This window comes from Myxocyprinus asiaticus, chromosome 40 (assembly GCF_019703515.2).
Source record: "Myxocyprinus asiaticus isolate MX2 ecotype Aquarium Trade chromosome 40, UBuf_Myxa_2, whole genome shotgun sequence".
In the NCBI taxonomy this organism is placed as follows: Eukaryota; Metazoa; Chordata; class Actinopteri; order Cypriniformes; family Catostomidae; genus Myxocyprinus; species Myxocyprinus asiaticus.
Window position 1 is genome coordinate 27,117,722 of NC_059383.1, and position 21,973 is coordinate 27,139,694.

Here is a 21,973-nt window from a genome sequence, read left to right on the forward strand (position 1 = left end):
GAGATGTTGCGAAGAGGCACTGCTTCCGGATATCGCGTTGCATAGTCCACTAGGACCAATACAAAGCGATGTCCGTGTGCTGACCGTTCTAATGGCCCTACGAGGTCCATTCCAATTCTCTCAAAGAGGACCTCGATCAGAGGGAGAGGGCGCAATTACGCTTTTGGGGTGGCCTGTGAGTTAACCAGCTGGCATTCGCGGCACGCCGCACACCACCTGCGGACATCGCCGCCAATGCCCGGCCAATAGAAATGGGCTATTAGACGGTTCAGTGTCTTCCTTTCTCCTAAGTGACCCGCCATGGGATTATAATGAGCCGCCTGGAATACCATCTCCCGACGGCTCCTTGGAATCAAAAGTTGGGTTGTATCCTCTTTGGTCTGAGTGTCCTGTGTCACTCTATACAACTGCTCATTTATAATTGCAAAATAGGGGTATGAAAGGGAGATGTCAGGCTGGAGTCGTTGACCATCGATGACTCTCAATTGGTCAAAGGCGTGTTTGAGGGTTTCGTCTCGTGACTGCTCCAAAGGGAAATCCCCGTCAGGGAATTCCCTGAGAAGGGGAGGGGCTGCAGCCTCTCCCCCTCTCTCGTCATTATGATGTGGAACTGTCGAGGACGGCCCCGGCTCCGCCTCCCCTGCCAGAGCATCGCACATCACACATCTCCCTATTTTCATACAGGACCCATCCGCGCAAATTCCCTTTAATAAAACTCTAAAATCAGGCCAATCAGTCCCCAAAATCAGCGGATGGGTGAGACGGGAACTAACCGCGGCCTCCACTCTATGCTTTTCCCCCGGAATTTAATCGTCAGGGTCACCACCGGATACTTGTGAATATCCCCGTGTACACATTTCAACTTCACCGTTTTAGTTGTGACCAATGCCTTGGGTTGAACCAGGCGTTGGTGGATAGTGGTTTGATTACAACCAGTGTCCACCAACGCTTGGTGAGTACCCCCCTTGACACTTACCGGTATCCGGTACGCTCCAGCCCGGTCGGGGGCAGCCTGTGGGAGGTCAGAGACCTGCACCACCGTCCCCAGCTCCATCAGAGGGCACTGATCTCGGAAGTGGCTCGGGTCTCCGCACCTCCAGCAGGCCGGCCCAGGCGCTATGCCTGCACTTGCGTTGGCGGGCGCCCCCCCTGAGGGGGAGAGCGGCGGGGCATTGGAGTAGGGGAAGGTGTCACCTCCCACACCTGGGGAACTGGTCTCAGGGGCTGAAGTCCTCCTCGTCTGCATGGAGCAGGAACGGGACCTGGAGAGAGAGCAGAACAAGAGGAGAGAGGTGGGGGGAAGAAACAGAGGGAGGAGAGAAGATGTAGGAGGGCTCTTCCGCCCTCGGGATCGCCACGATGTGGTCCTCTGCAAGTCGGACAGCTTCATCCAACGACACCGGGCGGTGGCACTGGACCCACTCCGCCATCTCTATTGGCAGTCGATCTGTGAATTGTTCCAGTACCACCTGGTCGATAACTCCATCGACGTCGCAGTCCCCAGCTAGCAGCCATCTTCGGCAGGCGTCACGGAGCTGCTGGGCGAAGGCACATGGGCGGTCGGAGCTCTCCAACTTCAAGCTCCGGAAGAGTTGACGACTTTCCTCCGGAGTGCGACCAACCTGTTGCAAGATGGCTCTTTTTAAATCTCCATAGGCCAGGAGGCTCGTCGCTGGCAGTTGTTGAGCCGCGAGCTGGGCTTCCCCGGACAATAGTGGGATCAGTCGGGTTCAAACAAATCCAGGAAGGCCTCAGGGTCGTCCGCCACCCCCATTTTCTGTAATGCTGGCAGGGGTAACGGCGTGGGAGTGTCCGGGGTCGCGGCTGAGGACGCCTCCTGGCTGAGGAGGCTCTGGATCGCCTGCCGGTCCTTGGCTTGAGCGTGCAGGAGCTCGACAAACCGGCGGTCTTGATCTTGTCGGAGCTCAAGCAGTGTCTGTTGGTGGCTCTGATGTAGACTGGCGAGGGCTTAGAGGATCTCCGCCAACTGGGAGGACTCTACGGGAAGACTTCCATCCATCTTCGACCCAAACTTCAATCCCGGGTTTCGGCACCAGTGTAAAGGAGGAGGCGAGAAGCAGCTTTCCTTGTTTAGGTAAGGATTTATTTTCTCTGTTTGTAGCACAATTTACAGTCTCACGTTATGCACTAAGTTAATCCACTATCACACCGCTTCACAAAATAAACTCTCATTATTTGTAATAAAAAGTCTTTGCTTCTGGTTCGGGTCTGTCGTGCCCAGGCTCTCTCTCCCTCTTCTATTTGCGGTGTGTCTATTTATGCCACTCTCCCCGTGCTCACTGAAATTAGAGACAGGTGTTAGACATAATTTAGCTCAGGTATAAGCGCCCTTACCGCTTTCTCTCTCTCCGGAGAGATGCTTGACCACGCCCCCGCTGCCACAAGTATAAACTCGTATTAACTTGTATAACTCATTTAAAGTAATTGAAAAGCTTAATTTTTCTTACCAATATAATCAGCCACTTTTGAAAAGACATTTTTGACCAAGGACAAAGAAGTACATCAGGCATGAGGAACACAACAAAGTAATAAATGTAATTTTATTACCTTAGACATTACATTTCCCTCCTCATAGCTATATTCCCAAAACTCCCAATATTATTTTCTTGATAATGAAGGTCAATTACAATAATCATGTTTATATAATGATACGACTCTAGTTGCATATGCAAGCTATCCTATTATAATTACTGTTTAATCACAGTCACTGTCAGATGCTTTTAGCATATTTTGAAATGCAACCAGTGGAACCATTAACATAATGCAGTTGTTAATGTAAATCTTACTTAAAGATACACTATGTGTAACAAAAATCAATCTTCCAAACCATGTATTTACTTTACCCAAATACACTTTGATAAACCTATAATAATGATATTATATTATAAATATTTTAGAGCTGTCGGGACAGATTTCGCGGGAAATTGCATACATACGTCATTCGCCAGTGCATGTCACGTCATATCCATACACAGAGAAAATAAGATGCGGCTTCTGTAGCGTGCGTGTGGGGGTAGCTGAAAGTTTGTTTTCACAACGAACGAGAAAAATTGACCATGGAGGCAAACCTCCAGGGAATCACTTTGTGAAAGCAAAGAAACCCCGAACAGAGCAGAGTCTACAAGCAAAAAGGGAAAGTGACAGAGTTTGTAATAAAACCCGAATCAACATCAGCTTGGCTTTTCAGAGGTGTACAACTCCAAGATCTGAAAGGATTTAAAAGCGACCCAGAGGTGGCTTTTTTCTTACTAAACAGGTAAGATATTTTATTGATATGGTTTATGTGTAATTGTGTAATCACACACACACACGTCTGTGTGTGTGTAGTGAAATACAATAATTATACTATAATCGGTGCAGAACTTATTATTGTATTTTTCTTTATAACGGCAATCATTTATATAAATAAATCCTTTAGTCCTAGGATTGCCAATGACATGTGAGTCTTGAAACGATGTTGACCACTGGTTGGTAACAATGACAGTCTATAAATTAATTACTACCGTGGTCTGTTTGGTCAGAATATCCTGTAGTTATAAAAACTTTACAACGTTTGACCTTATCAGACTAGCAATCATTGTGTCTAATGTTAACAAAAGTTGCCTAACTTTTGTAACGTCATTTACTTCAAAACATCAATGTTTCCAATAAGTCAAAACAACAGCATAAGATATGGCACTTACATGCTCAGATGACATGTTTTCATATATCTGGCTTTTCCTTTCTTTTTTCTTTTCTTTTTTTTTCTTTTCTCCCCTTTTTTTCTCCGCAATTTAGAATGCCCAATTCCCAGTGCACTTTAAGTCCTCGTGGTGGTGTAGTGACTCACCTCAATCTGGGTGGCGGAGGACAAATCTCAGTTGCCTCCGCATCTAAGACCGTCAATCCATGCATCTTATCATGTGGCTTGTTGAGCGCATTACCACGGAAATGTAGCACGTGTGGAGGCTCACGCTATTCTCCACGGCATCCACGCACCAAGATTTGAGATAAAGACATTTGATATAATTACGGGACACAGTTGTCCAGCATCTGCGAAGAGCATCAAAAACTAGCAGGGGTGCAATAACATGCAGTATTTTCACAAAGTTTAATTGCAAGTTAATTTTAAATGTATATATTTATGTTTTGCAGGGAAATGAATTTACAGCTCCAGGGATGCTTGTGCATTATCATTAGATGCTGAAAATGTCCCGCCCCTTACTGAAACAGAAAATATGATTGGTTAGTCAATATACAATCGCTTCTGAAATGAACATTCTGATTGGTGGATCAGCTTTGTCGGACTGTCTGTCTTGCTTGTGCCATCAGTTGTGCTCCCGCCTCTCGCTGCTCTGTGTGCAATTAGAAAGAATCTCTGTTAAAAAAAAAAAAAAAATGAATTCACTCAACAGTGCTGTGCATTGCGTTACTAGATTGAAAAAGTTCCGGATCAAAAGCCTATTCGTTGTACTGGCAGCCATACGTATCATTAATAATTTTAGGTGGGCATATGTAAAACCCTAAGAAAGATAAGTGGGCATATGGTGTATGCCTGCGTGTGCCCTAGTCTACACTACTGCTTGCACCACTCTCAGTGCAGAGTGTTAGTGGTATGCTGCAATCCCCTCCGACACTGGCTTGAAAGAGTCCCGTCTTTGAGCTGAAAAGCCTTCATCAGACATCCACTACGCAAATTCCTCTCTGCCTAGCCTGTGAGTTAGTCAGCATCTGAGTTAGGAGTGCATCTGTGTGCATGTCAGCAATACAGTTGAGGTTCTCTGACACAGGATTCATTTAGACTGACTACTCCTCAGTGCAGGACAAGTTCTCAAAGCTCCCTTTCATTTTTAATGGTCTTAGATCAGCCAACAAGCACTTGAGGAAAGAGAGCTTCAGAACATCTTAAGAATCAAAAGCTGCTGGCTCTGGAGGCTCGCTCGCTTCTCCATAACTTCACTGATGAAGCTCCACTGGGCCGGCTGGATCTGTTTCTGTGCTTCAATCACTCCTAAATGAAAGACGATGTACCCAATTAGCCAAGCAGCCGGCACTTGCAAATGGTTGAATTTGGCTTCTGGCTCACTCCTCTGGCATCCTGTAAATACTGACTGTAGCTGATTGGTGAAGTGTGACAGTGGCTGTGGATTTAGCTAGAGTGGTTTATGCATGTGTGTGCATGTCTGTGAGTTTTCTGTGTGATGGGCTGAGCTGTTCCATTCACAGCATGAGTCTGACACTAACTGACATCTGAAAAACATTGTGTGGATGTGTACTGTATAAGGGTTGTCACAATACCAGAATTTTTGTTGTCTTTACCAACGCCAGTGAAATTTCATTATTCTTGATACTATTTTCGATACCACAAAAAATATAAATAAATAAATAAATAAATAAATAAAACTTACTTTAGTCCTAGTTACTGAACACACTCCTTTATGTGATAATAATAATAATAATAATAATAATAATAATAATAATTTAACTCAAGCAATGGAATGTAATCTTCAAGTGTTTTTTTTTTTTTTAAAGCTCCAAGTTTTAATCAAATAACAAGTTAAAATTACGTTGCAAGCAATAGAATTAATACAATAGAACAATTGAACAAAAATGCAAAAAAGTGAACACAGCTTAAAAAAAATTTCAGCAGTATCAAGTAATCAATTAAACATCCCAATATAAAAAAGATGCTATTTGGCAGATTTTAAACTGTAAGGTCTAATGCATTGATCTGATATTTTGTCCCACTCCTTTACATTAATTTAAAGGAATAGATCACCCAAAAATGCAAATAATGTTAGGCATGTTAGGCTTGTTAGGCTCATTCACTTTCAATGCATCTTTTTCATACAATGAAAGTGAATGGTGACTGAGGCTAAAATTCAGTCTTACATCTCCTTTTGTGTTCCATGGAAGAAAGTAAGTCATATAATTTGGAACGACATGAGGGTGACAGATATGATACACATGACAGAATTTTCCATTTTCGGGTGAACTATCCCTTTAAGACAAACTGACTGTTTACATTAAACCTTGCCAAGACAGGTATTTTATTGGGTACCATGATGCTGCCAGGGGTGGATCTAGACATTTTTTATAGGGTGGTAAGTGGGTGGCATGTAGACTATGAGGGGTGGCAACAGAAAAGCAAGTGCCCATGTGTAGTTCTTATGGATTAAGGTACCAAGCTTCATTGCAACAAGAACTAGTTCATTATTTGGAGTCACTATCAAATTATAAATGTCCATCTATTTGTAATACAGCTGCATTTCCAAAGGAACCACATAGTAACCATTTTGATACTGATTTGCCAACATTAAAAAAAAAATATATATATATATATATATATATAAAACCACAAACTCTCTGCTCCGGCAGCGGGAACCCGGAATGTGCACGAGATGATACAGTTCATGAACAACCGAACATCACAACCCAGTGATGAAACACTCAGTTTCTATAGGGAGGAAACACACTGTGCACCGGTGCGCCCCATCAACAATCAGCTCACCTGGTTACCTCGCACCTGAGAGCGATTAAGAGAGAGGGACAGAAAGAGAAAAAGACAACACACACACACACACTACATACACACAAACAATACGGTCGAAAAGGCCATCACAATGGGGGACATGGAAAAAAGCGCGAACTGCGGCAAAACTGCTGACACTAAACGACACTGATAACAGCCGCAACAAACACTTATCATAACATTCAAATTAACACATTTCAGTGCCAGATTGCCTGTCAAAACACACACAGATGAAATAGAATCTCCAACTTAAGAACTGGAGATGTTTCGTCTGGATTATACACTTACCTGATGAAAGCAATTTCAAAAAGTGGTGAGGACATGTCTCACCCATCTCAACCCATAACTGACCACGATATATCTAATAATCATTCAGTGAATACTTGGAAACAACTGAGAAATTAATCTTTTACCTCTTTTTTTCCATGTATTTTTCCATGTGGTCAGTGTTGTTGAGGAAATAAGCTCATCAACCCATGAAAGCCCAAACACTGCACATGCGCTGCAATAGTAGGTAGCCAATTGGTCGATGCTGTGATTGGCTGCTGCTGTAATCAGTCAATGGGTCTGCAGTCATTTGTAAGGCTGGTGAGAGTTTAGGCAGTTTGACATGAATAAACCCCTACACAATGTCAAAATCAACGATAATATACTTACATTTATATTTAATATATTTGGATACTTATGCTGGGGTGTGGCAATGCTTTTTCTTAGGGTGGCATTTGCCACCCAATGCCACCCTGGTAGATCTGCCCCTGAATGCTGCAGAAAGAATGTTATCGATAATGCTTTTACAATTAGTATCAACTTCATTAATGTATACTTTTTTTAGTGCAGAGCAAAGTAACTAGAACCCAAGAAAGTGTTCCCTAAGGAGCCACTAAAGGTAGTGCAGTGCATGTGAGCTGTTCTGGATGATGGGTGTTAGATTTGTGGCAGCAGAGCTCTGCTGCAGCAGCACACAGTTTGATGGTAGTGTGGATCACTGCAGTGGTGTGTACTACAGTGGTGCTGTGGTATTCACGGTCTTGCAGTACTTATTTAGGAAGCAAGCATATGACATCCAGCTATCCACACAGATACAAAATGGGAGGACATGTTTATATATATAAGCAACCCCATCTGTTTGGAAACAGAATAGTTTGTGTGAGCCACTGTATGTGCTTTAGGCATGGGTAATGGGCATCTTAGTGTGTGTGAATGTGTCTGTCATACCCTCTGATTTGGATTTGTTAATCTATGTGGCTCACATTGTCAAGTTACTGTAAGTCAATGTTTGTTTATCAACTGCTCAACAACACAGCATTCCGTAGTAATTACAGACAGTGAAATGTAATTTCTACATGCTCTAGAGAAGGAAAAGAGATAGACCTCAGTTTAAGTTAAAAGGTAAAGGCATAGTACACCCAAAAATGAAAATCCTGTCATCATTCACTCGCCTTTATGGAGTTTCAAACTCATTTTACTTTATTTCTTCCATTGGAAGCCAAGAGAAAATATTAGGCAGAATGTTTGCCTTAGTCACCATTCATTTTCATTGAATGGAAGAAGATGCAGTTAAAGTAAGTGATGACTGAGGCAAAAATTCTGCTCAACATCAAAGTCCCTTTAGGGCAAGTCAGGTCACTCAGCGACCAAGTTTGTAATGCCCTCGGGCAGCCTGTGAGGCACTGTTTTCTACGGATACAAGTACAGGTCCTATCTATCTGTAGGGGGAAAGACCAAAATCTTAGAAACAGTTGGTCGGGCCCATTGGGCCCGTGGCCATTTGTATTGTTCCATTTTGTCCCGGGCCCACTCTCACCCCGGGCCCTAGGGTGGCTGCCCACCCTGCCCTCCCTGTAGTTACGCCACTCTGTAATGTGCAAAAATGTTGGGTAACTGTCTATGAAAATATTGATCGTTATAGTATGTGTATGATTTTAGTACATGTGTTTCAGAGTCAGCTGCAAGAGCTGAGCCCAAACATTCTTTGTCTGTGGATGTGTCAAGTTGAGGGATACCAACCCCAATATGTCCTCTGCTCTCTGCAGCAGTAGAACTGATAACAGTTAGAGCTGTCATCCTTGTGCTGGGGAGACTGAGGCAGAGGTATTGCCACTGAATCTTTTGTTTTACAGGCCCTGCAGCTCACACTAGTAGGGGAGGGTTTGTACTCAGATTTACATGCTGTTCAAACTGTGTTTGTGACAACAAACCCCAGACACAGAAGCACACAGCCCTTCAAGCCTTTTACATCACTCCGAGCTGCTGCATGAAGAGGCTGAAAACAGGAAAGCAGACTGAAGGACCAGTGGAAAAAAAAACTGGTTTGAGAATGGAAAGAGAGGGCCCAGCAGTTGGCCATGATGAAATGATGAAATCTCTCCTGGAATGGAGGGAGTGCCCACCAAGCAGAGAACAAAGGAGATGGAGAAACTAGGGTCCTCTGTTTGTATGAGAGGTAGTGTTGGAATGGGGTCTCCAATGGTGGAAGCTTGCTGAGCTTTGGATGACTTACTGCTACAGCTGGACCATCAAATATCACATTACCAGAATCTGTCTGCACATATCTGTACTCTGTTGACTTTCCTTGCTGGTTGGGGCTGCTTTATGTTGGTTAGTGCTAGCTTGGTTCAAGTTTAGCTAGTGGGCAAGCATAGCCATACTGTTCACCAGCAAGGAAGACCAACATCAGGTTTGCTAGTCTTTGGTGGTTTAAGTTGGTCTCTGCTGGTTTAAGTAGGCATCCTAAGCTGACCTGGAAGAAAGTGTCCAAACCCACCAGGTCTCAAATAATAATTAGTATGAGATGGCGAAATCGCATGAGTTGACAAGTACAAAAACGTACAACTTTAAGAGAAAAAATCTAACCAAAGAACAAGGTTAGTTACGATTTTTCCAAAGTTTAATGCCTTTTACAAACCTAAATCCAACCATGATTTTAATAGGAAAATAGCTTTTGTGTACTACGAAAGAAAACCTCTGAGTTTTTGAATGAGGTGCATTACAGGCTATTGACATATATCAGTAATTTGAATTGCATAAATAAATCTGAAATGAGTAACCAAATTTGTTCTCTGATGTTTCCTTTCTTAAAATAAATTGTTGATTAGGAGGCTGCTAAAATTTGATGCCTGTATTGAATCGATTTGAAATTCTGTATGTTGATTGGTGTTTCTCAGTGGGAATGAAAGTCATTCTTATTTGTATGAGCCAAGTCTTGCAATAAATTACGATTTCACTGTCTCACATGAATTATTACAAGTTTTCATGAGACTATGTTCTCCAAAACCCTGTTTAACCCAGCCAATGGACCAGCTTGACCAGACTAGGCTAGCTGAAACCAGAAAACCATCTTAGGGTGCTTTTAGCTGCTTTTTGCAGCAGGGTCAACAAATCAAAATGATATATTTAGCTCTAAATCGAATTAAATGTTAGTTCTTGATTAGCTACCCTGTAAAAACAAATGAAAAGTTGTCTCGGGAGATCAAGATGCTATAAAAACTAAAAATGATCATGTATATTTAGTATTTGACACTTTCAAATGGATTTGTTTGGGCCAAACCTCTTTTTGTCAGATCGATGTACATACACACAAATAACTTTTTTTGCTAGGTGTTATTTAGAACCACTCATTAAATCTGAGTGAAGAGATTAATTGAGCATTGTGTTTGGGTTGCGATGATAAGAGGTTTAGGTAGTGATCCAATTCTTCAGGTCTTTAAAGGATGAGTTTGTGATTGACCCCAGGGTGGAGAACAGAATGACAAGAGTATCTCTGAAAGCAACTGAAAGAAGGAAGACAACAAAACCAAAATGTCTCAATACTTTTTGACTACTGTTACTATTTAGTCATTTATTACTACTACTGAAACATTAAGCTTGCAGCTTTTAGCCAAAGTGACTTACAGTACCTCACCATCTTGGCTTTTTGAGAAAATACTGTCTCTAGATCAGATTTTTATGATTGGCTTATGATGTCTTTTGAAGGCAGATTTAAAGGTTTCTACACCCCAGACTCTCCCCACTTGAGTCACACAAGGCTCAGCACTCGGACTAGTGCAATATTACATTATGAATTCACATGGTCAATCTCATCACAGCCGTGCCATCGATGCTCATCTGTATCTCACATCCTCTTTCTGTCTCTAGCTCTGTTCTCACTAAAATGATCTCTGCTTGTCACTCTGACATTTCAACTTGATGGCAACTCATCCCTTCCGGCTCAACCTCGCCAAGACTGAATTACTCCTCCCCCCTTTTCCAAGACCTCCAACACTTAATCTCTCTCCATATTGGTTGAAGGTCACACAGCCATCACTGATCACGTTGTGGCAGCTACTTCAAGTACTTCAATGTAAGGATTATTAGGTCAGACTGATGTCACATTAAAATCAGAAACAGTAGGTTCACTTTTCCTTAGCTGAAATCAGTCTGTGCTTACCGAGAAGTGAACAGATTCAGATTCCTTGACATTTAGATTCATGTCAATGTTGTTGTGACTTTTTAATGGGTTCATTGTTCTAGTTACCTTCAGACTATGATCCAGTAGAAAACCCCAGCCTGGCTACTGTGTACGGTACTTTGAGTCACGTCAATAAGAAAAGCATAGCACCTTAACACTCTTGTCATGAGCATCATGTGCTCTGTTTGTAGCAGATGACAGTAAACAGAGTGCAAATTCACGTTGTAGCATGAGGCACATACAGGGTACATACTTATTTAATTAAATAGCAGTTTAATAATCACTTCGAGTCACATAACTTTTCTAGAGTGGGAATCTGCTGTCATAACATCAGAGCTCCTTGGTCAACACAACACAGACATAGTCAGAATTAAAGGTACATTTATAGGAAAAAAGTATATCACCACTGTAAAGTTATGTATTATTAATTGTAATACTACAACTACTACTACTAATAAATCAGTAGTAATTGTATTATACTTGAGCAGTATCTAACATCTGTGATGCTCTGTTTTGCAACACTTTATTTGACAAAATTGTGCTGAGGTTCTGTATATAAGCAATTCATTTAATAAAAAATAATATAATATTATGTTGAAAATTAATTGTTATATTTTCATTTGATTAAAGTTTTAATGAATTCATTTATTTAAACACCATTTTGATGATAAAATTGAAATAAAATGTTGATTTGTAGTTTAGGGGGAACAAAATATAACAAGGAAAAAAAAAGAAAAATTGGTACTCGTACTCGTTCTCGTTCTCAAAACAATGGTATTGGGACATCCCTAGTATTTCTGTCTTGTGCTATTCTCTTAGTTCTGGGTGGGCGGCAGAGAGGTTTAGTTTATATGCAGTCTGCCGTCCCCTTGCTTGAGACAGAAATGGAATAAAGGGAAGCTATTGTGGGTTGAGCTATTACCTGATAAAAGGCTATCATTTTAAAACCATTTTCAAGTCATTTGCTTCCCTTTGTAGTGACATTGTAGTACCACTTGCATTCCCCCTCAGCCCTCCCTTGGTTTCCCCTGACGCATACAATCCTTCCATGCTCTCCCGCCTGAAGACAACTCCTTATAAAAGTGACTAAGTACCCAATTACAGCTAATTTGAAATAAAAAATTTTTTTAAAAAAATGACTCGGCAGAAATCTTATTATCTTGTTTTTTAACCTACTCTAAAGTAAAAAAATTGCGGTTGAGAAAGTGAAGGTTTTGATTGAGCAAGCATATGACATTTCACACACTTTAGAACATCATGAACTTTTATTTGAATGTGAGGGGTGTTGGCACCCCTGACAGCCAAAGCTTTGCTGAAATTAGATTTCTTTTGCATAAATACTGTAGAGGAACAATTTAGTGCTGACATATCCTGCAGGGGTGCTGACATATGACTCTTTGTAGCATCTCTTTGAGTTTGTGCAAAACAACTGTACTTGCCAAGATATTTTTTAAATTTTTTTAAATTAACATTTAAGGTTGAAGTCAAATAAACTTTTATACACAAATTTCACCCCCGAAGCTTTTTCTTGCAAGTTTTTAGTGCTGCCTTTGATGCTTTCACAAGCCTCTACTTTCATTACACAGATATTTGTTTGACTTTGTGTACTTTTTATGAAAACATCTCATTAAACAAGAAAAAGATGTTGAAGTGAAATTCTTGTAGCTTTCAATAGACCATCAGCCAGTGTTACAAATAAAACTTGCTGTTAGTGCGCTGTGATGTTTTCCTAATCTTTCCCTGAGGTAAACTTCCATGTACCAAACACTGATAAATCCCTCTATAATCCGTTGCAATTGGACTGCGCATTCTAACAATTCTATTCACTAGTGACCACAAACTGTCTTTTTTTACCCCTCACCAAATTGGACTTCACTGAGTTTTGGTCAGGTGATAAAAATATTTTCCCAATTCCACAAACCATTCAGGCAGGTTTTCCACACAGTTCTGGAGGCAAGCCATGCTCTGCAATCTCTAAGGTAAATTTATCAGGCACTGATGAAGCCCATTGACCTTGGGTGCAGTACCCCAATATTTCAAGGACTGATGTCCCATGAAAAACATTTTTTTTTAAAGAATTTCATGGTGATATAGAGACATTTTATGAGGCAGTCCTTTTCTTTATGACAGGCAATAAAGAAGGGGGAAACTTGGTGGATAGCTTTTTCTCAGCAAAAACTGGAGGCAGAGGAAGGTAAGTATCTGGCTGAACTTTTTCCCTGTTACTTACAATGTCTCAGGGGGCTGGGAGAACTGATGGATAACGCTATACACCGTGTTGAGTAAAAATGACGGGAGGGACATTTTACTCTGGAACAAAGGGAGCCTCAATTCACTCTGGCAGTGTCTGAATGGGTAGCATATGTCTGAACTCGGAGCCATGCACACTACGGATGGGGAGTTCATCTCATTTCTGCCCTGTATTCTTCTTCTTTTCCCTTCTTTGCTATACTCGCTGAGCTCTTGAGGGTTACCAGCACCATTGATGATTGTTGGGGCTGTTCATCTTCTCTCAGTCAGAAGCATGCATCTCATATACAGTTGAAGTCAGAAGTTTACATACACTTAGGTTGAAGTCATTAAAACTAATTTTTTAACCACTCCACAGATTTCATATTAGCAAATTATAGTTTTGGCAAATCGTTTAGGACATCTACTTTATGCATGACACGAGTAGTTTTTCCAACAATTGTTTACAGACAGATTGTTTCACTTTTAATTGACTATATCACAATTCCAGTGGGTCAAAAGTTTACATACACTTAAGTTAACTGTGCCTTTAAGCAGCTTGGAAAATTCCAGAAAATGTTGTCAAGCCTTCAGGCAATTAGCCAATTAGCTTCTGATAGACTAATTGGCTGATTTGAGTCAATTGGAGGTGTACCTGTGGATGTATTTTAAGGCCTACCTTCAAACTCAGTGCCTCTTTGCTTGACATCATGGGAAAATAAAATAAAATCAGCCAAGACCTCAGAAAAAAAAAAAATTGTGGACCTCCACAAGTCTGGTTCATCCTTGGGAGCAATTTCCAAATGCCTAAAGGTACCACTTTCATCTGCACAAACAATAGTACGCAAGTATAAACACCATGGGACCACGCAGCCATCATACCACTCAGGAAGGAGACGCATTCTGTCTCCGAGAGATGAATGTAGTTTGGTGCGAAAAGTGCAAATCAATCCCAGAACAACAGCAAAGGACCTTGTGAAGATGCTGGAGGAAACAGGTAGACAAGTATATATATCCACAGTAAAACGAGTCCTATATCGACATAACCTGTAAGGCTGCTCAGCAAGGAAGAAGCCACTGCTCCAAAACCGCCATAAAAAAGCCAGATTAAGTTTGCAAGTGCATATGGGGACAAAGATCTTACCTTTTGGAGAAATGTCCTCTGGTCTGATGAAACAAAAATGGAACTGTTTGGCCATAATGACAGTCATTATGTTTGGTGAAAAAAGGGTGAGGTTTGCAAGCCGAAGAACACCATCCCAACAGAAAAGCATGAGGGTGGCAGTATCATGTTGTGCAGGTGCTTTGCTGCAGGAAGGACTGGTGCACTTCACAAAATAGATGGCATCATGAGGAAGGAAAATTATGTGGATATATTGAAGCAACATCTCAAGACATCAGTCAGAATGTTAAAGCTTGGTTGCAAATGGGTCTTCCAAATGGACAATGACCCCAAGCACCTCCAAAGTTGTGGTAAAATGGCTTAAGGACAACAAAGTCAAGGAATTGGAGTGGCCATCACAAAGCCCTGACCTCAATCTGATAGAAAATGTTTGGGCAGAACTGAAAAATCATGTGAGAGCAAGGAGGCCTATAAACCTGACTCAGTTACACCAGTTCTGTCGGGAGGAATTGGCAAAAATTCCAGCAGCTTATTGTGAGAAGCTTGTGGAAGGCTTCCCAAAATGTTTGACCCAAGTTAAACAACTTAAAGTCAATGCTACCGAATATTAACAAAGTGTATGTAAACTTCTGACCCACTGTGAATATGATGAAATAAATAAAAGCTGAAATAAATAATTCTCTCTACTATTATTCTGACATTTCCCGTTCTTTTTTTTTTTTTGTGATTAACATTTTTATTAATTTTCAAAACAAAGAAAAACAAAACATATATACAATGATTCAACATTAACTCCCACTACTTCTCCTCCCCAATCAAGAACCCCACCCGACCCCAAACGAACATCCCAGTGGTCTTACATAAGTACACACATATACAGAGAATAAAATAATATATGTATATATATATATATATATATATATATATATATATATATATATATATATATATATATATATGTACACATATACATACATATACATATAAACATGTATATACACACATACATACATACACATACACCTATAATAAACATACAGCTCTAAACTATACCTCTCTCTCCACAGACCCACTGCGAGAGCCCCCCAAAAACGTCAAAAATCTACCCCATTTCCCAATAAAAGAATCCCATATCCCCAGCCTTCTACATGTTACCTCGTCGAAGGCTACCACCCTTCCCATCTCCTCGCACCACTCCCGAATTCAGGGTGCTCCCACCTTCTTCCAACCCCTTAAAACAATCTGCCTGCCTATCATCGCACTGGTGAGGACACAATTGTTTATGTATTTGTCACCTACGTCGATGACCGCCCCATCACCCAAAACACAGAGTCTGGGCAAAACGAAATCTGAATGCCCAACACGTCACACAGAACACTATGTACCTTCAACCAAAATTCCTGAATCTCAGCGCACCACCAAAAAACATGGGCCATGTCTCCTTCCTCTGATTGGCATCGCCAGCAGGTGGGTGTGTCTTTAAGACCAAACCTATACAATTTAGAGGGGGTCCAATAGAACTGATGTAAAATCTTGAATTGTATAAGGCGCACCCTTGCATGTCTCGATGCAGTTTTTATGTTTTTTAAAATCCTAGCACATTCTCTCTCCTCCAATTCCAGGTTTAAATCTTTCTGCCATAATCTCTTGAGAGTGGTTGAGACTGCATCCCCCAGACTCTGAATTAATAAGGAGTAATACACTGATTCCTCATGGCCCTTTCCAAAACCAAAAATCACCTCTCCTAGAGTATCTGCTGTTTTAGGGGGGTGTATGCTATTCCCAAAAATAGTACAGAGCAAATGGCTTAACTGAAGATACCTAAAAAACTGAGATCTGGGGATCCCAAAATATTGAACCAGATTTTCAAAGGATCTCATCACACCGCTCTCGTAAAGATCACCGAGTGAATTAACCCCCCTCGCAATCTACTCTGACCAACAAAAAGGGGACTTATTAATGCATAGTTTGGGGTTTAGCCATAGGCTCGAGGCAACATTTAGATAAATATCTGAATTAAACACTATGGACACTTTTGTCCATACTGAGTGCAAATGTGAAATAACGGGTTGTGATTTAACTTCTCTATTTAGTTTGATGGAAAGGCTTTGCAATGGCAAAATAGGCGCAAGAAGTTCTTGTTCAATGCAGAACCAGGGAGGGGCTCTTTCAGGTGGAAGCGACCAAGGAGCCAAATGTCTGAGACCTAATGCATAATAATAAAACAAAATGTTGGGTAAGACTAGCCCACCTATGTCAATTGGCCTATGTAATTTATTGAAATGTAGTCTGGGGTGCTTAACACTCCAAATGAAAGACTTCGCTATGCTATCAAATTGCTTGAAATAAGTGAGGGGTACATCTACCCGGAGAGACTGTAGCAAGTAGTTAAATTTTGGAATACAGTTCATTTTAATAACATTAACCTTCCCAATCATCGATAAATGTAAAGAAGCCCACCTGTCTTCATCGCTTGAAAACCATTTTATTAAAGGGTCCAAATTAATTCTGGCTAAATCAGACAAATTTGTTGGGAATAAAATGCCCAAATACTTAATGCCCTGTTTGGGCCACTGGAAGGTGCCTGGCTGGAAGGCCGTTACTGGACAGTACGCTGTCAAAGCCAAAGCTTTGGATTTAGACCAGTTGACTTTGTATCCTGAGAACTTGGAAAAGGAATTAATCTAGTGGGTCAGAGACGAATAATAAAATATCATCTGAATAAAGCAGAAGCTTATGCGCCACGCCTCCCGCCATCACCCCTGGAAAATCATCCTCCGTTCTTATCGCGGCTGCTAATGGTTCCAGGGCAAGACAGAACAATAATGGGGAAAGAGGGCAACCCTGATGGGTGCCCCTATCCAGAGTAAAATAATCTGAAATTAATCCATTTGTTTGTACTGCTGCTACAGGGTGTCTATAAAGTAACTTGATCCAACCAATAAACATACTCCCGAACCCATACATTTCCAAAATCTTAAAAAGATAATCCCATTCTACCATATAAAATGCCTTTTCGGTGTCAAGTGAGATGGCAGCGACTGGAGTCTGATCATTCGCCACTGACCACATGGTATTGATGAAACAGCTAATATTATCAGAAGAACTACGACATTGAATAAACCCCACCTGATCTATATGTATAAGAGATGTCATAACTTTACTTAATCGGTTAGCCAGAATTTTAGCCAAAATTTTTACATCTAGCTGGATCAGGGAAATTGGATGGTAACTTTTACACTCACTTGGATCTATGTCCTTTTTAAGAATCAGACCGATCCGGGCTTGTGTCATGGTTGGAGGAAGCTTTCCATTCTTTAATGATTCAGTATAAACTTCTAACAAAAGTGGAGCCAGTTCTGTAGCATAAGATCTAAAAAATTCATTAGCAAAACCATCTGGCCCGGAGCCTTGCCTGTAGGTAAGGACTTAATGACCTTGTCAAGTTCCTCCAGGGTTATCTCAGAATCAAGACAATTCCTTTGCTCAGTCGTCAGTTTAGGGAGTTCTAATGGTTCCACAAATTTTCTAATATCTTCATCAGTAGACGAAGATGTGGAACTATAGAGATCAAGATAGAATTCTTTAAAGGCATTATTAATATCAATGGCTGAGGTAAATATTTCACCACCAGCAGATTTCGCTGAGGGAATGGTAGAAAAAGACTCTCTCTGTTTTATATATTTAGCCAAAAACTTCCCTGCTTTGTCCCCTGACTCAAAGTATGACTGTCTTCCCATGAACAACCAAAACTCCACTTTCCGCGACAAAATAGTATTAAACCTGTATTTCAATCGGGTCAATTCTCTAAGACCATCAGACGACATTTGGAAGTTCACCAGGGCATAATCTGAGACTAAGATGTTTCCAATTGAGCAATCAACAACAGATGAAATGAGGGACTTAGATATATAAAAAAAAAAAAAATCTATTCTAGAGTAAATCTTATGAACTGATGAAAAAAATGTATAATCCCTACCAGATGGGTTCAAAAGTCTCCAGATATCTACAAGACCAAGATTTTTACAGATCCTGTGAAGCGTCAGTGTTGCTCTAGGGGGCTTACACACTTTTGCTTCACTGTGATCAAGGACTGAGTCCATCAAAAGATTAAAGTCTGCTCCCAATATTATGTCATGAGAGATGCCAGCAACTTGCAACATCCCTTCAAGATCTATAAAAAAGCCCTGATCATCAACGTTAGGTGCATAAATATTAGCTAAAATCAACCTTTGCCCCTGAATTTCTCCTAAAACAATAATGACTCTTCCTAATTTATCTTTAGTCTGTTTGAGACATTTGAATTGTAGATGTTTATTTATCAATATAATAACTCCCCTGCTCTTACTTGAGCCAGCACTAAAGAAAACATGTCCCCCCCATATCTTACCAAATTTTTCAGCTTCCTGTGGGGAAAGATGCGTTTCTTGAAGAAACACTATATCATATTTCTTACGCTTAAGAACAGAAATAACCTTCCTTCTTTTTATAGGGTGCCCCAACCCATTTACATTCATAGTACACTCATATTAACAACTGACATATTGATATAATAATTAAAAAAAAATTAGTGTGTCAAAAAAAAAGATTACACAGACCACATTCCCCATTAGTGAAACAATCAAACCCCGAACTTCCCCCCGAACAAAACAAACATAAAAAAGAAAAACGTGCGCATTAACCCCACGCACGACAACGCCAACCGGCGACAATCCCTCAAAACTCAAAGAGTCCATGTACGCATGCAAGAACCCCCGCGACAACTTTGCCATCGGATTATTCAAGTCCGGTGTGTCTGCACAAATTTTGTGAGGCACAATTACATAACAGAAAATACTTTGTAAAACAGACCCCAGCCAACAGGCAGAATAACAGAAAAAACATGTAGATTCATTCACAGAACTGTCTCGAAGGTGTGTTCCTCCACAAAATAAACTCCAGCTGATATAAAGCCGTTCAGTTTCCTTGGACAGACAAACAACTGTTCAGAGAGCCAGCTGTTATGAGTGCAGCAGATGAGGTAATCATTCCACTAGAAGGCATAAGCACAAAGAACAAACATATTTAACCACAACTGTCCTGAAGTAGTGTAATTCCACAAAACAAGATCCAGATGCTAGGCAGAGCCAGCACAAAAAACAAAACCGGCATCCCGGTTCCTTGGATGATCAAGAGCCAAATTAACTCGGAGGCCACACAAAAAAAAAAAACAACAAAAAAAAACCCCATAACTTACTCAGCCCGTCAACTTTATAAAAGACGTCCTTTATGTAAGCATGTAGATATTTTGTGGTCATCCAAAGTGTCCATTCTCGATCTGGCCGGAAACTTCAGTGTAAAAAAAATCTTCCGTCAATGCAAAAGTTTCTTGGAGTCATGCCATAAAACAAACTACAGCCGCTAGGCGGAGTCAACGCAAAAATAAACAAAAATGGCACCCAGCTTCCTCGGATAATAGAGTACCTAAACCGCGAGTCAGTCCACTAATATAAGAAACATCAAATGGCTTACTCCAATGTATTTATAAATGAGAGTGCCTGTTTTGGACAAGTAAATACTTTGCGACCATTCTTCGTTTCTATTCTCAGTTTGGCCAGGAACATCAATACAAAGGTGATCTTCTGTTGGTGTAAAAGTTTCTTACATTCCTTGAACCGATCGCGTTTCACTCTCGTCGAATTCGCAAAGTCCGGAAACAAGAAAATATTATGGTTCTTCCAAGAAAGCTTCCCTTTACTCCTCGCCTGGCACAACACAAGATCTTTATCGGATGATTTCAGAAATTTGGCCAGAATGGATCGAGGCCTATCTCCCTCAGCAGATCTGCGAGCAGGGACTCTGTGAGCTCGCTCGATTTCCAGTTTATGGCCTGTTATGTCGAGCAGACTCGGGAAAAACTCGTCCAGGAATTTCACCATATCTCTGCCCTCTTCATGCTCAGGAATTCCAACAATTCGTATGTTATTCCTTCGGTTCATATTTTCGAAATATTCCAGTTTTTTGTTTTCTACGATTAAATGTCAGGAATTGTGAACAACTGAATATTAAATGTATTTGGCTATGTTGTATGTAAACTTCTGACTTCAACTGTATTTGCTTGTGATGAGCAGCTCTTTAATGTTGGGGAAAGTTATATATCACAGTGGTCATGGTGCTCTTGATGTGCTTTAGCATGTAAGGCTTTGCATCTGAGAATATCATGCCTGTTAAAAAGAGGCATGAGTTTGTGTTGTTGGTGACATTTGAGATGTTTTTGGGTAGACATGAGAAGATACAACCAGCCAGTTGCTTTTATTGCATTTTTAAATGAAATATTAGGTGTAACAAAATATATTACAATTGCATAAACTATGAAAGGCATTTTCTTTAAAACAGACACATACAGAGGCCCCAGAAAATATTTGGCAGCCACACTTAAAATTTCTGAACGCCATTGCATTAGACAACAAATATGTGAACATGAGGGGAACTGACATCTTACACACTCTAAAAATTACCTTGACACCAGTTGGTTATAAGTAATGGAAAAATATCTAGTGAAAAACACCAGCATTGTTTGTTTGCAGATGGCACTTCCTTTGAAAGGTAGTTACTAATGCAATGAAAGTCATACATTATGTTTTAATGTTGTGGCTGATCGGTGTGTATATATATATATATATATATATATATATATATATACTGCTGGGCTGTGAGTGTGCGCGCCTGGTGCTGAGCGGCCCAATCAGCGGGAGAGAGGTAAGAGGAGGAGTCGGGAGTGCTGGAGAGCAAGAGTGTCACACACGGAGCTGTGTGTTTGTGTCGTCATATTGTTATGTTCCAGTTCAGTGTAAAGTCTATTAAAGTCTTGTTAAGTGTCAATCCATTTCCTACTTCCTCCTTTTCCGACGAACGAGAGGCTTGTCTACCACACTGGTGCCGAAACCCGGGACTGGAGGAAAACACGCTGTCAGAGAGCCCTCGCCGCTTACGGAGGTTCGCGATGCCAAGGATGTTTGATGTGGTGGTACTGGAGCAGTGCGCCTGAAGGTGGAGGAGCCCGCTGCTGTCCGCCAGGAGACGAAGGAGCCGCTGTCATCCGCCAGGGAGTGGAGGAGCTGCTTCCAGTTGCTAGAGGGCGGAGGAGCCATTACTGTCCACCAGGGGGCAGGGGAGCTCGCCGCCATCCGCTGGGAGGTGGAGCAGCCGCTGATGTCTGCCGGGAGGTGGAGGAGCTAGCTGCCATCCACCAGGAGGTGAGGTCCAGTGTCATCGCCCGGTGTCATGGAGGACAGTTACCCAGCTGGCCGAGGACCAAATGGTGGCATGGCCGGGAGTTTTTTTATCCTCTCTCTCTCTCCTTCTCTCTCTCTGTCTCTCCCGCCCCCATTTCCCCTCCCCTCTCCTCATCCTACCCAGGAGGCTGGGAAAACCAGCCGACGACATGGCCGATGGCGCAACTCCTCCCCTCCAGGAAGGAAGGGGGGGGGGGGGTAAGTTAGTCCGGAGCTTTCCCTGGCCTGAATCGGGCGGTGGGGGTATGTGACAAGGAGGAGGGCGTGGCCAGGCTGTGAGTGTGCCCGCCTGGTGCTGAGCGGCCCAATCAGCGGGAGAGAGATAAGAGGAGGAGTCGGGAGTGCTTGAGAGAGAGAGAAACACACAC

General features: G+C 41.5%; 1 protein-coding gene across 1 annotated transcript in view; it reads left to right on the plus strand.

Annotated features, from left to right (window-relative positions):
- The first annotated feature begins 21,329 nt into the window (after positions 1–21,329).
- LOC127430926 (transmembrane protein 132C-like) overlaps positions 21,330–21,973 on the plus strand; it is a 189,391-nt gene continuing 188,747 nt past the window's right edge. The window contains exon 1 of the mRNA XM_051681066.1: positions 21,330–21,566. Coding sequence (XP_051537026.1) covers positions 21,330–21,566 — 237 coding nt within the window. The remainder of the gene's footprint in view (positions 21,567–21,973) is intronic.